The 13,680-nt window shown below is 45.1% G+C and overlaps 1 protein-coding gene across 1 annotated transcript in view; it reads left to right on the top strand.

Moving 5' to 3' along the window:
• Positions 1-13,680, top strand: part of LTK (leukocyte receptor tyrosine kinase) — a 105,259-nt gene that overhangs the window by 49,295 nt on the left and 42,284 nt on the right. The window contains exons 5-9 of the mRNA XM_040601501.1: positions 5,053-5,192; positions 7,146-7,283; positions 8,202-8,354; positions 9,441-9,541; positions 11,367-11,533. Coding sequence (XP_040457435.1) covers positions 5,053-5,192; positions 7,146-7,283; positions 8,202-8,354; positions 9,441-9,541; positions 11,367-11,533 — 699 coding nt within the window. The remainder of the gene's footprint in view (positions 1-5,052; positions 5,193-7,145; positions 7,284-8,201; positions 8,355-9,440; positions 9,542-11,366; positions 11,534-13,680) is intronic.

Genomic DNA, 13,680 nt, shown 5'->3' with positions numbered 1-13,680 from the left:
TTAATCATTGACAATTACTGCCAAGGGATTGTCTTGAGACTGGAGTGGAAACTTAGATACAGAAAAAAAGCTAGGTGACGCTTTTCCAGATAATCAGGCACTCTGGATAATCCTGCTTTAGTCCCTTTTGTCATCCCTCAACTTCAGGATCAAGCTACTTCATCATAAATTCCAGCTGCACCAGACCCCTTCAGTGAACTGTCCTCTTTCTGGACTTAGAAATCTTCTCCTGATGGTGTTTTCTCCTTCAGGATCCATCAGCTACACAGCTCCCAAAAGCTTAGATATGTGTCATACACGAGAGAAAGCTGCTGTCCTGTCCACCTGGCTAACTACTAGGGTTTATTGTTAAACTGGTCGTATCGAAACTGCCGCTCATTTTTTCACACATAAACCCTAGCGAAAGAACAAAGATTCGGATACCATGTCCTCTGGACAAGCAGGACAAAGTCACAGCATTTATTGTTATATACCACATCTATAGGGCGTGGGTGTTCTGAGTTACTGCCGTTAGAGGGAGAACCACTGAGGGAGCGAGGTGTTTAAAATTCTATGTATTTACAAAAAATATATGAAACTATATTTCTCATTATCTCAGTAGAACTCAAACATCACAAGTTGAAACCTTCTTCATCTGGCGCTTGTCTCTGAAGTCTGTCTTTACAGTTACAGTGTTTGTTCAGGTCACATCTAATGTCTTTTTTTACTATTTTGCTTATCCCACCTTTTCCCTCTTCATCACGCCAACCCAGAAACAGTCACAGCTGGAAATTCTTCTGAGTCCTGTCTGCTTCTGTTTTGAATGGTTTCACGTTCTCCTGTTTGCTGTTGACCACAGTTATTTCAGTGTTGTCAGCCGAAGCTGTTTCAGTAAGGAGCTAGTTTCTTTCAACTGTTAGGTACTCCACACTTCAGTGAAAATAAAAAAGCATCACTTGGGGCAGGGATAATCTTTTTCCCTTTCCATGGTCAATAAGCCAAGCTGATTTTGTTCTGTTTTCTTTCTGAAATATAAAGTACTGGCCATGATAGTCTTGTTAGGGTGAAAAGCAAACAGTTCATGGCCCTGTGCACCCATGGGTTTTCGGTTAGTCAGCATCACAAAACAATTATTGCTTAGGTTTTTGTGTCTTCCCCCTTTTTTTTGAGGGGTGGGGGATGTATGTGCCCTAAGGCACCCTGCCAGCTTCTGAGACACTTGTAGAAACTTACCGTCTTTGACACCTCTGTTCTACTAATGTGATTGGTTTTATCCAGAGAAGTTATTTAATTTCTACTGTCATACATGGAAGCATTGCCATATAGCTAATCTGAACATCTAGAAACACGTATGGTCATTTGGGTTTCTTAAATTAGGTGCCCAACTACATAAGCCTTTGAAAAGGAGTAGCCTGGTAAGCATCCTCAGAAAATGCCTAATACGTACTGACAACAATGAGAACAGCCATTTCGATTAAAAAACACAGCTAGAAAAGGAGAGGCTGTGCAGCTGTTGTAAAAGACTATGATTTTTGAACACTAATCTGGGAGTATGATTTACTGCCCCTCATGCTTCTGTTGAAATGGCACCCAAAAATACACTGGGTCAAATAAGAACCCTCTGACGGGGTGGTGAAGGCAGGAGGGCTAGGCACATGTTCTGCTCTCTGCTGTTTCCTTTCAATTGCAGTGACTAGAACTGGGTGCTTGCGAAGACTTGCAGGCAACAGCTTCCTGCATGTAGGAAAGTAACGCGGAGCTGCTAGGTGGTGTGTTCACTGGCTGAGCCTAGAAGCATTTAGCCTTCATACCTTTGGGCAATAACCCAGGCAGTGAGTCACCCGATTTCAGGAAAGGTTTCAGTTTTCCTGTTCTGCTCTATTCAGTTTTTCACTTTGAATGGATAAAATGTTCTTTTAATATTAAAGTCTTCCTTAAAATTAATGATCGGTTAACTCTGTTTGGTATGGGAAGGCATGGCTTAGAGAGTATGGTAAGGAGCGGGAAGAAAACTTTTGCTCGTCAGAGGAGATTGAGAGGCTAATGAAAATCAAAGTTGAAAGTACAAACCAAATGTTGAAATTACAGGTTTGCAGGGTTAATCTTGAATACTTTTGCCTTAAGCATCGGGTTGCTTTCAACTCCAAACTTTCTATCCATGCAAATTTCTCAAGATTATGTCAGACTCTGATGACCCTCATACATACAGATCAATTTTTACATCTCTATTTAGAAGAAGAGTAATATTACCCCGTTACTTGAGATCTGGTTTGACATAAGATCAATAGTAAAGGTATTGCCAAGCTTGCCTTATCTGGAAGCCTGCTGCAGTGATCCATCTTCTCCTAGATCAACAGTGGGCTTCATTCCTGATGCCATTAAGAAAATTAAATTGGCTCTGACTAGCCCCTGTAGGGATAGTAGGACCAAGAAAAGAAGGTGTAATTATTTACAGCATTAGAAATCTTGGTGCCGTTGGATCTTAGGGGCAAGGCTTTCTCTGAAGGGGAATACCTTGATGATGGTGAGACTCCATACACAGAGGTACTGTGGGTGATGCAAAGCTACTCATCGTTTTTGCAGTCTCTGGATGCTTGCCAGCTGTTGCTGCGGTGTTATAAATGGAATCGAGTTTCAGTGCTAGAGATATTTCAGTGCAGAACTGGAATGTTTCACGGGACCTTAGGGCTCTGCCTCAGAAAAGCTGCCAGTTGACACAGTAGTGGTTTAAGACAGTGGCCTCACTCTTCTACCAGCTGCCCCTGTTCTCCCAGCAGAGATGGCAGAATAGGCGGCGTGTCTTTCTCAGTTGTGATGTTTCAGAGCTTGCTTTATTGACTTAGATCACTAGTGGTTTTCATTTATTTTGATATACCAGGCTACAGACAGCAAGTTCCAAAGCGTCTGGCTCATAAACCATGTAGGATTAAGGTGCAGCAGCTGAACTAGTCATTGTTTTCAGCTGTGGGCAGTATCTCTTCGGCTGTGCTGCTAGCTGGGACATGGGCTGTGAATCAGAGGCTGTGGGCTGCAGGCTGCTGCGCTCGGGGCTGTCATGACACCGGCAGTACTGTGATGCTTCAGCTGCAGGGTGGGTTGGAACTTGGTGGAGGTACTAGGACTATGTCTCGGTGCTTGGAAGGTCTAGTATGCTCTAATAGGTAATTTTGAAAGATTTAGAGAGTTCCCTTACTTTCAGTGGCTCATTGAACTGATTTGATTAAGGCCCGTTGGTTTTTGTGGGCAACAGGATGCAGCGGAGGATGAAGCAAGCTGTGCCATGCGGCGGGGGGATTCATTCTGGGTCAGAGCTGAACGGTCCTGGATGTTGTGCCACAGTGTGGTGGGGAGGGATGTATTTAGAAGTGTATTTAGAAGATATATTTATAAGTGCTGGACATTCCTGAAGCTGCACTGTAATACAAAATGAAAGTAAAGCAGCTGTTCTGCTCTGGTGGGTCCTAGAGATGGTGCAGTTGTGGTTCAGGGCTGGATGTTTCTGAAACTGAATTAAATTAAGTTGAACTATTGAATATGATATGATAGGGCAGGAAACAAGAAATAGGGTCATCTTGATAAGAGTAGCTCGACTTCAGATGAGTTTATGGTGTCTGTGTGTATTTACGTGTGTACAATGGCGAATGGGGAAGATGGGGGCATGCCATAGATGGGATAGTAAGAAACTCTCACCAAAAGAAGGCGTATAGTTAGTTTGTGGAGGGAAGAATGAGTTAGGTAACTAATCAGTGGCAAGCAAAAGCAGAGAGAGAAATAAAAAAATGAAGTAGCTTTGGAGTTTTTTGTAAGTTACAAATTAGGTGGTCTGTGATGTTTATATTGTGTCCAGCAGAGATGTTTGTGTTTGCCCAGATGTTGCTCTCTAATGTGTTTCTGGTGCAGGACGAGGGCTAGGTGATCACTTCATGGCAGGTGAAGGTGTTTCCCAAATGAAAAGATAATTCTAGGAGCAACACATCTGAACACGGTGGCCTGGCCTCCTTATCATCCCACTGGCACTGACTTAGAGTCACTTGCCCAGGGTGTCCCTGGCAGCAACAGCAGCACATAGGGTACGGGTAAATTTATCTCTGTCTGGGACTCTTCAGGAGAGCTTAGAAGGATTCCTTTGTCACTACCCTTGTTACAACCCCTTTACGAAATAATAACATGTGGGTTTAACTGTATTTTATTGTCTTAACATGAGGTAGAAGGACAATTTTTAAAAATAAAATTAAAATAAAAAGATTTTTAAGAATCCCACTGGATTTTTTTAATGGTACCTGAATACCCTGAGTTCCATCAGGCTGATTTGAGTGAGGCACTTTGAAAATTCCCATTCGGTATCTCTCTCTAGCTTTCAATGCCTAACAACCATCTTTAAAATTGGAGTGTGTGGAACCGTCTTGTCTTTTTCAACTGCCACAAGTGCTGCGCAGCTGCAAAACCTTTGCTGTCTAGGGGCTGTGGCATTTGTTCTGCTGTGAAATGTAAATTGCCAGAGCAATCTGCGTTTTCTGGAACACCACTTCTCTTCTTCCTCTTGCTTTGTGGGTGCACTCGGGCTTGTTAAGCTGGGAGATGACAGAGAGAACACACAGGAAAAGGTTCTCACACTTGACACAACCGAAAAACGTTCAAGGCCAGACATTTATTTCCAGAGCACACAGTGTCAGGGTTGGCTTGAAGAGATCCAGAGACTTGTGCAGCTGCTTGGTTCATCTCTACTTGCAAGAGCAACAGAACACAACCATGCATGTGGAAGGCACGTTTGGAGGTGTGTCCGAAATTGGTGCTAATTGAAGCCCCATTTTAACTTAAGAATCATTGGGAATGGTTGTATCTTTTCATAGTTAGCAATAAGATCTGCAGTGAAGATAATTGAACGTGAGCTTGTTAGGCTGCACACCCCCTGTTTTATAGTAACACCTGCTTGTTATGTTGGAGTTTACACGCGTTGAACTATTCCCCATGTGGATACTATTGCTGCTGTTTGGGATAGTGCAGAACCTTTATGCTAGAGAGTCTATGGATTCCACTGTGCTCTGTGTGTGTCTGACAGCTCTTGTCTTCTAGGATGAAATGGAAATACCTGACGGCCCAGATTGGCCGAATAGAAAGACCTTTTAAAATCACCTTGCTGTATTCAAACTGTGGAGCAGAAGAGCTTGAAGTGTTGGCAGTGGGCTCCTTGCAACTCAGGAACTGCTTTCATGGTATGTTGCAATACAGTCAGGTTTGGAATAACCAAACGCAGCCAGAAAAGAGCAGCATCCTCGCCAAAATTGGTGAGAATGGTCAGGGAGTCGATCAGATGGGATTTAAATGCAAGTTGAGTCTCCTCTGGGATTTCTGGCAGTGCTTACCTTTCAAGGGTCACATTGGTGGGTGTGTTATGTGTGTGCATGCAAGTGCACATGCTCCAAAGGTAGTGGCGAAGCTCAGAATTATAGAACTGATTGAAGCGATCCTCTCCGCTTTTCAGCTTTGCTTTGTTTGATCTTTTATGTCATTTGAGAAAATGACAGGGATTACGCTGCATCCAGCAACAGGGATGGAAAAAAGTCTTTGCCTAGATTATTTTAGCATTTAATACTTTCCTTTCTTAATTAATCAAGAACAAAAGACTACCCTGTGTTACCAAAGCTTTTTCCATACTGGGGCTCTATCATGCAAATCTATAATGAAAAAAAACATTGATTTGCACTCCGCATTTGCTACTGCCAGGCTGAGAACTTCTGTCTAAACTGAAAATAATTGGAACGTAATTATTTTCTCCAAAGTACTCCAAAGAAACCCTCAGTTTTACCTGGCACGTGGAGTGCTGTCATGCGAATGGTCCTCGGTAGCTGTGCAGAAGCTGGCTAATGTCATTTAGGCTTCTTGGAAGTACAAGAGTCTGTCGGCGCAGGGAGCCTGCAGGCTGGAGACATTATCATCTTCACTCCCTGGTCTTGGTGCATTAATAAAATGTTCTTGCCTCCGTTTTGCAGACACTGTAGGAATAGCTTGGAGTGTAATGTGAAAAGAGAATACTGATTTCACAGAGCTGTTTCATAATTAGCATGATCAAAACCAGTCTCATGATATGAGATATAATTATATTGCAGTCATTAATCTTTTAATTTAACAAATGTTATATTTTTAATATAACGGGGTTTTGACAGTCATGGAGTTTTGAGGGGATGCATACAGCCTGAAGCACTATGCTAAACACTACATTTCGAAATAAGCTGGTGCATGTACCCAGCACAACACAGTGCCATGAAGAAACACCATTTCTGACCATGTTACCTGGATAGTTGCAGAGATGTCCTTTTCTCTTTCTTCTGGAATTGGTTCCCTAACTTTTGCATTTATTCCAGAGCGGTAATAATCCTAGTGGAACTTCTGTGCCAGGCTCTGCTAAAGGGGAGCAAGTCCAGAAGAGACCTACAGAAACCTGCAGGTCCATAACAGGCACACACACGCACACACACAGGACAGGCTGGGTGCACTAAGAGCTATACTTTTGGGAAATATCAGACTTAAAAATTGTGTCCAGCCTGGTTGTTGGGTCCCTGTGCAGTCAGTCAGGTGCCCCCGGAGTACAGCCGACCAGGCTAGCTGGGGTGCACGAGTGGAGGTCCCGCACAGTGAGCCGGCTCGCTGGCGTGGCAGCTGTGTTCCTGGGCTGGTGGCACAGAGCTGGCACGGGAACGTGCCCGCAGCGTGAGTGGCGGTTGAGGCTGAGCCACAGTAGGGCACAGCAGATGCGTCTGTCGGGACTGGAGGGTACCCCTGCCCCCTGCAGCAGTGTCGTGCAGCATGCCACAGCTGCCTGGCGGGAGCGCAGTCACACGTGCAGAGCCGACAGCACCACGGTAGGACACTGCAAGGTCCTTCTTTTATTATTATTTTTTTTTTAAATGGATTATCTAAAGACAGCACAAACAGAGAAGACAGTGCATGAGAGAGAAAGGAGCAATAAATTTGGTCTTCGTGAGAACTGTGGTGATCTGTAGGAATCTCATGCTGGGTAGAAACCTAAGTGGTAGAAAGTGGAGGTGAGTATCGTTTGTCACCCAAAGGACACTTTCTGAGGTCCTAGATGCAAAGGCTGACACAGTTGAAGGGTCATACACATTCTGCCAACTCATCTCTTGGCTTCTTTCTCTTTTTTCCTTTAGATAAAGAAAACCAAGGCCTTTCTGTATATGACAAAGGTTCCACCTTCCCCTGCCTTCATGGAGGCTGTGTCAGCCACCTACGACTCTGTGAATTCATCAGTGACTGCCCTCCCGGAGAACAGGAAGGAGTGAGGTGTGGTGAGTATGTGGCATGGCGCTTCATGGGAACCTTCCTCCCATTAGAAGAAATAATTTAGAATTAAAAATAGCTTAGATTAATTTCATCTCTAGATTAATTCAGTATTTGGCTGCCTAAATTATTTTAGCCTATTTACATTAATTGGATACCAATATTCTCTTTGAAAATTCACCCTATATAGGATAAAATGGCTTTGGGGTTTTTGGTTTGCTTTGCTTTTTTAAAATATTGTGGTAAGGAGCCCAGTAACCTGCTTTTCATAGTTGGTGCTATTTCAGAGAAAGGCGAAACCTTATATACATGTCTGCAGTCGGGTGAGAAATTCCTTCTGGATCCAAGGTCTGAACCTGCTTTCAGTGGAAGGCACTGATCACCGTTCTAGTGCCCCAGCCACCAACATGGTCGCCGATCTGTCCCCCCAAGATCCCAGTTCAGTTCTTACTGCACACCATGACAGAGAAATCCCCTTCCTTACTCAGTATGTGTGGTGTTAAGAAGCATCATTTACCTTTGTTGCAAGTACGGTGGCAGAGATCTAAAATGATAACTGATTTGCCTTCCTTTAAGTGGACATGGAAAACTCTGTGATGCCTTTAATTTGATGTGCAGTAAGGCCTTTACAAACACATGGCAGTGATTCACCATTCTTTCGGTCGTGGGAGCTGCAGTTTTGCACAGTATTTAGAGCGGGACAGAACTGCAAAGTCTCATATATCTCCAGAAGCAAAGTTCTGGCTTTCTGATGGTGACTCTGGAAATAAATGAATGAGACCTATTAATATTTTGACATTGAAAAACTGTGTAGCATAGGCTGGGTAGCTTAAACAGCCGCAGTGAGTTTTACTTTTGCTGCTGTTTGTGTTCTTCTGCAATCAAGTTTCTCCTATTTTCCTGCTTTTTCTTATTCTCCATTGTAGACAGCCTCCCAGAGGGTTCACATTGCTCTTTTGAAGAGGGTCCATGTGGGTGGACACTGAACGAAACTGCAGCATCTCCTTGGTCTATTTGGGGCTTTACTGAAATAATTCAACATCACTCATTTGTAGGGTCTACCTTGCAAGCCACTGGTGGTAGGTTCCTGATAGCTCTCTCTCACTCTCTGTGAATGTGTGTGTGTATGTATATATACAACAGCCTTGAATGAGGTTTTTTTAATTGATTTAAGATTTCTGGCATCATGGCCAAATGAACTTTTAGCATCAGTATTACCTATAACAACTTTAAATGTAGCTAAAATTAACTTTTGAACATGATTCAAAACGTTATATGAAACAAGTTCTGCAACGAAGTTAACATGAAACTATCAGAGACTAGGATTCTCCATCACTTTAAAGAATTATATAATGGATTATCTTTTCTCTGTATATACTTCTTCCCTCCTTCTTCCTCTTATGAGCTGTGCAATTGCAGAGTGCTTCAGCAGCAACATGATGGCTGCTGCATCACAAAGTAAAAATTGCCTGACAGAATAAGGCTGCTTGTAGAAACAAATGCTTTGGAGGCCCTTGCCAGGCTCTGCCAGTGGGTTAGGAAGAGCACCCTATGTGAGTGATCCCAAGATAATCATACATGTTGTGTGCCATAGAATACTACAACAACAGCAAAAAAAGAGTCAGATAATTCCCAGAACTGTCAGCTTGGTAAATAAGGAGGCCAAACACTCACATGTTCAGGTTGAAAGTCAGGAGTGTTAGCACAGATGAGTCTTGCCTCAGAGTTCCCTACCAAAATGAAGGGTGTTCAAATGAGTGTCCTCTTCGTCTCTTGAGAACTTGTAGAAACTGTCCCTGCGAATAAAAGCTGCAGATAAGCTCTTCCAGCCCAGTGTTTGTCTCTGCAAGTCTCCTTTATGCTCATGGTGTAAGAATTAGGACTGATCAGGAGTTCATTGTGGGTTGGTGAGAGCCCCGATATGGGAAGATACTTGAGATCTGAGGCTGATGCACTCGCCTTCCAGGAAGGCATTTGGGATGTTGGCTTTTGTGCTGCTGAAATCTACCAGGGTGCTTTTTGTATCATCATTAATAGATTTGCTCTCAAGCCATGTTTGTCATCTTATACCGAGCTTCAGCACAATGATGTTACATTATTCCAAGAGAATATAAAAAAAAGCAAAACATCATCTATTGCTTTCTGATTCGCTTTTCTGCTCACAGGACACTTCCTCTACCTTCGAGCAGACAGCAATCAGACGAGCGGTATGGCCAAGGCTTACAGTACCAGCTTGCCAGCCAGTATTGCCACTGAAGACTACCAGGTATAGAGCTCTGCCTTAGCACTTTTGTAGGCTCTGTTTGCGCGGCCCGTTCTCCTGTGCCTCTGCACACCCTACAGGACACTGGAAAGCAGAAGAGTTGGCTCTACCGCCCAGCTAGCTGCTTGTTGGAAACTGGAAAGGAGACGTGAGGTGCATCCTCAGTGAGCGAAAGCAGAGCCCCCAGTCAGCCCCTCAGTATGGAAAGCTCCCCAGCCTGGCTGCACCGACTGTTCCTTGGAAGGGCTGCCAGCACCTGGGTCGGGTGAGATGGCCTGGATTTGTAGGAAAGGGAGCTGGCTGGCTGGGCTGCCGAGCCATGCAGGATGCCTGCTGCTGAGACTTCTCTTCATAAATTCTGCAACACTTTCATAACAGTTAATAAACTTGACAGTTTCATGGAGAACAGGAGTGTGAAGTTAGTAGGGATTAGATTTTCCAGGAATAGATTAAGATAATAAATTCTGTTCACATTCTTCAGGAATTTTGAAAGGTGAGGGCAACCTGGCATAGATAAAATAACATAACCTGCCTTCGGCCCAAATCTCTACAAAGAATCAGAGGAGCTCTGAGATGCTGGAATTAAAAGTATTAAATAATACTGTACTCATAACACTTAAGAAAATTAAGCTGCAAGTTTGAGCTGGCGTCCAGCCCTGCTAAAGAAAAACAGAAAGCTTTGATGCCTCCTAATTAGAGCTGGCAAAAGAAATAAAGTGCAGGTGCCAAAAATGTAACCAGCATTTACATTTATTTATAAATCTAGGTCAAGTTTTCTGGGTAATTCCAACAAAACAAAATGTGCTTCAGCTAGGTTCACAGAGCCAGGAGGAGGAGAAGCAGTAACTGTTGCTTGTGGTGTACAGGTCACAGGAGACCTGGACCCATTCTCTCCTCCGCTGCCAAGGACTTGAACCCCCGTGTCAGGAGCGAGGACGTTCCCGTGGCTGTTTGTTGCAGCGTGTGCCTGTGCGTGCTCCCTTTGCTGCTGCTGTGCGGGCCTCTGTAGCAGAAGGGGCAGGGGAACACTCAAAGCAGCGGTGGAAATAGCAGTCCGCTCTTGTGCCGAGGTGGAAGTGGCTGCTCCTAAGAGGAACGAGTCCTGCTTCAAAATGCCTGGTGATCCGGTTGCCCACCTGTTATATGGGTGCTACAGTCCAGATGGTGCCTATGACTTGGAGCAAAGGTCTGGGCTGAGGTTTCCTGCCTCAGGAGACAATTCCTTGTTTCGAGGGTCCCTGGGGCAGGGCACTCTCCCTTGGGGTGCCCCTGTGCCCTATATGGTGTCTGGGTATAGACCGAGCCATGCAATGCAGCGCCTTAACCTGGGTGGTTACAGTGGGAATCCTTAAAAGATTTAAACTGCGGTTCAAACCCTTTCACAGGAATCTTTAAGCTGGTGAGACCACCGGAGGAATGCGGTTAGGGTTGGGTTTCTACAGTAACCTAACTCCAGGGGAAGCATCTAATGGTAGGCATTTCTCGAGCTGAAGCCTGTGTTGCTTTGCTTTCCTGCTTGTTCCTGAAGGAGGTAACAGGGAAACGAGCGCCCACTCGCCCAGGGCTGCCCGAGGCCGTGGGTATTGCCGTCAGAGAGCCGCTGTCCCAGGGAGTGTCAGTCAGGGGGTCTCCGCTGAGGAAATTCCATGCCAGGAGCAGTGACAAGTCATACACAGGCAACAGGGGGGGTCTTGGTGGTGTGTGCGATTAAACAGGTTGACCCAGGATCGAAGGTTGGGTGTCTCAGATCCCCGGGGAGGGGAGAAATGAGTACCTTTCCCTTTTTATCACAGGGTACCGTTCCTTTCCTCTTCTTCCTCTGTTACAGGTCCAGTTCTCAGTGCATGTTTTTGGCAGTTACAATGGTACCGTCTCCTTCTCTGTCCGGGGAGAGATAAAGGGAGCTCCAGTCACCTGGCCCATGTGGGAAAGGGCAGGCAGCTGGAGCGACCACTGGTTTCTCATCACCTTTCCGATGCCAGTGCTTCAGAACCGGTAAGAGCTCCACTGGCAGCATCCAGGGCTCTCCCTAGAGATCTAGTGAATCGTTACTGTCTTTGTTGTGAAGCAGCACATTCATTCTTGCCTTCTTCCAAGGCCATTTCTACTGAAAAAATTGCAGAGTGCTGTGATTACGCTTGCTGAGGAAGCATTCTGTCATGCATGCATCTTCGTGCACGTACTCAGCCGGCTCAGCACAGGCCCACGCCGTGTGTCTGCGCTTCCACGCAGCCCCGGGCAGCGCTTAGGTGTGGGGAACAGGAGTGTCAGCACTGGAAACGTTTTACCCATCTGAGAAAGCCAGTGTACTTTCAGTGGTAAAGTGCTCCCAGTAGGGAGACGGGTATGTTGGCGTAGCTGCACCTTGTAGTTCCACAGTAAAACCAGCCACGTGAGTCAAATGAGTCTAAACCCACGGTCAGCCCAGACGGCCGCCTGGTGAGGACCTGTGTCGGTGCAGCCTGGGCGGCTGCCGGCCGTTCATTGCCACGTTACGGATGCAGCAATCTCAGCAAAAGACTGCTGCCCAAATCAGCCTTGCACTAACGTTTTACATGTGAAAATACAACATGACATTGGTTTTCAAATGAAGTCAAATACTGAAGTTTCAAAGATTTTCAACGCAATCTAATTCTGATGAGGTATTTCTCCTCCCTGACCCAGTGTCATTCAGTCTCAAGCCATGTAGCTGGTGCTGGAAGCTCAGCTGGTTATTGTGCACGGCACAAATTATTTTTAAATTGCTCCCAGCTGTGTTTGCGCATGTTCCTCAGGAAGGCCTGTTTCACATGACACTTAGGAGAGAAAAATCTCAGTCTATGCAGTGAATATTATAAATGGGAAAATATCTACCTAATATTGGCGATGAAGGATGTTTCAAAACTCCATGGATTAGGAGGTGTGAGGGGATTCCTTTTAACTCCAAATATTCTCTGCATCTTTGTGTAAAAGGCTAAGGGATTTGGCTCTGGAAGCGACAGCAATTCAGACCCAAGCAGCAGTAAAACTTGGAGAAGAGAAAATGTTGTTCTACCCTCTTTCTAGTTTAATTTCATGATTGCCTTTGGTCTCAGCATTATCATGTGTTCACCATATGCACCTTTGCCATGAATTATTCCGTTAGGATAGGCTAGGTCTGCATGCTGGCAGTGTATTTAATATTCTTGTCTGACACAGTCTGGAGCCCTGTGGATTAGCATCTGTTTAGTTCTGCATATGTAAAGTATGACCAGTGAATTTGTCCAGAATAGCTCTTTTCCCGAGGTACTCTCATGTACAGACCTAACTGCAGTGGAGTCCTGGGGGCTCTTCAGAGGTATTTAAGACCTTCTGCCTCCTCTGATATTACGGTCCCTTATGCTTGTCCCCTGAAGACTCTGATTTCTGCATCAGCCCTCGGTTCTGAAGCAAAATGGATCTTGTGTGGCCGGGCGGAATGGATGGCAAGAGGCTTTAGGCAGCACTGGCCAGCACTGCTTGGAAAATACTGGTAGTGAAGTACTGTAATGTTTGAAACGGTTGAGCACCTAGACAAAACCAAAGAAGTCGGTAGGTCATGTGTGCACATGCTTTGACACTGTTTCAAGTAGTTCAATCTTGTTTCGCTCCATGTAACCTTTTTGTATGCCATTTTCAAACAAATTTTAAACCGATTGGCGGGACAGTGGCAGTCCAGGTGGGTGAGGCTGAACTGCTCAGCCGAGCAGGCAGACCTGTGCTGCCTGTGCTGGCCAAGGGGCTAACAGGAGGGGTAAGTTGCCATTTGCTGCACCCATCTATTACAGAAACAGAAGCAGCACACGCTTTGCTGGCAGGTGTTGCAGGTATTTGCCCCAGGTGAGGAAAAACCTGGTCTTTGTGCTGCCAGGACATGGGCTCTGTCCCAGACCTCTTGCCTTGTTCTTTCCGTGCTCTGCTCCTGCTTCATCTCACCTGCTTCTGCGAGCACTCGCCACCTTGCTTGCTTTTTTCATATACTCGTCTCTCTTCATTCTCCTTCAAGCTCCCATTTTATCTTTCTCATGCTTCCAGTTGTAATTTCCCTCTCTGAACTCCTCCCTGCTGCTTGTTTCCATCTCACTTCCAGCAGCTGCTCTGTCTCTGTGTGCTGGTTTTTTTGTTAAGTTTTAATTCCTTCCCTG

This window comes from Falco naumanni, chromosome 7, assembly GCF_017639655.2.
Source record: "Falco naumanni isolate bFalNau1 chromosome 7, bFalNau1.pat, whole genome shotgun sequence".
Taxonomy (NCBI): domain Eukaryota; kingdom Metazoa; phylum Chordata; class Aves; order Falconiformes; family Falconidae; genus Falco; species Falco naumanni.
The sequence above is the reverse complement of the archived record's forward strand: the minus strand, read 5'-3'. Positions and strand labels throughout refer to the sequence as shown.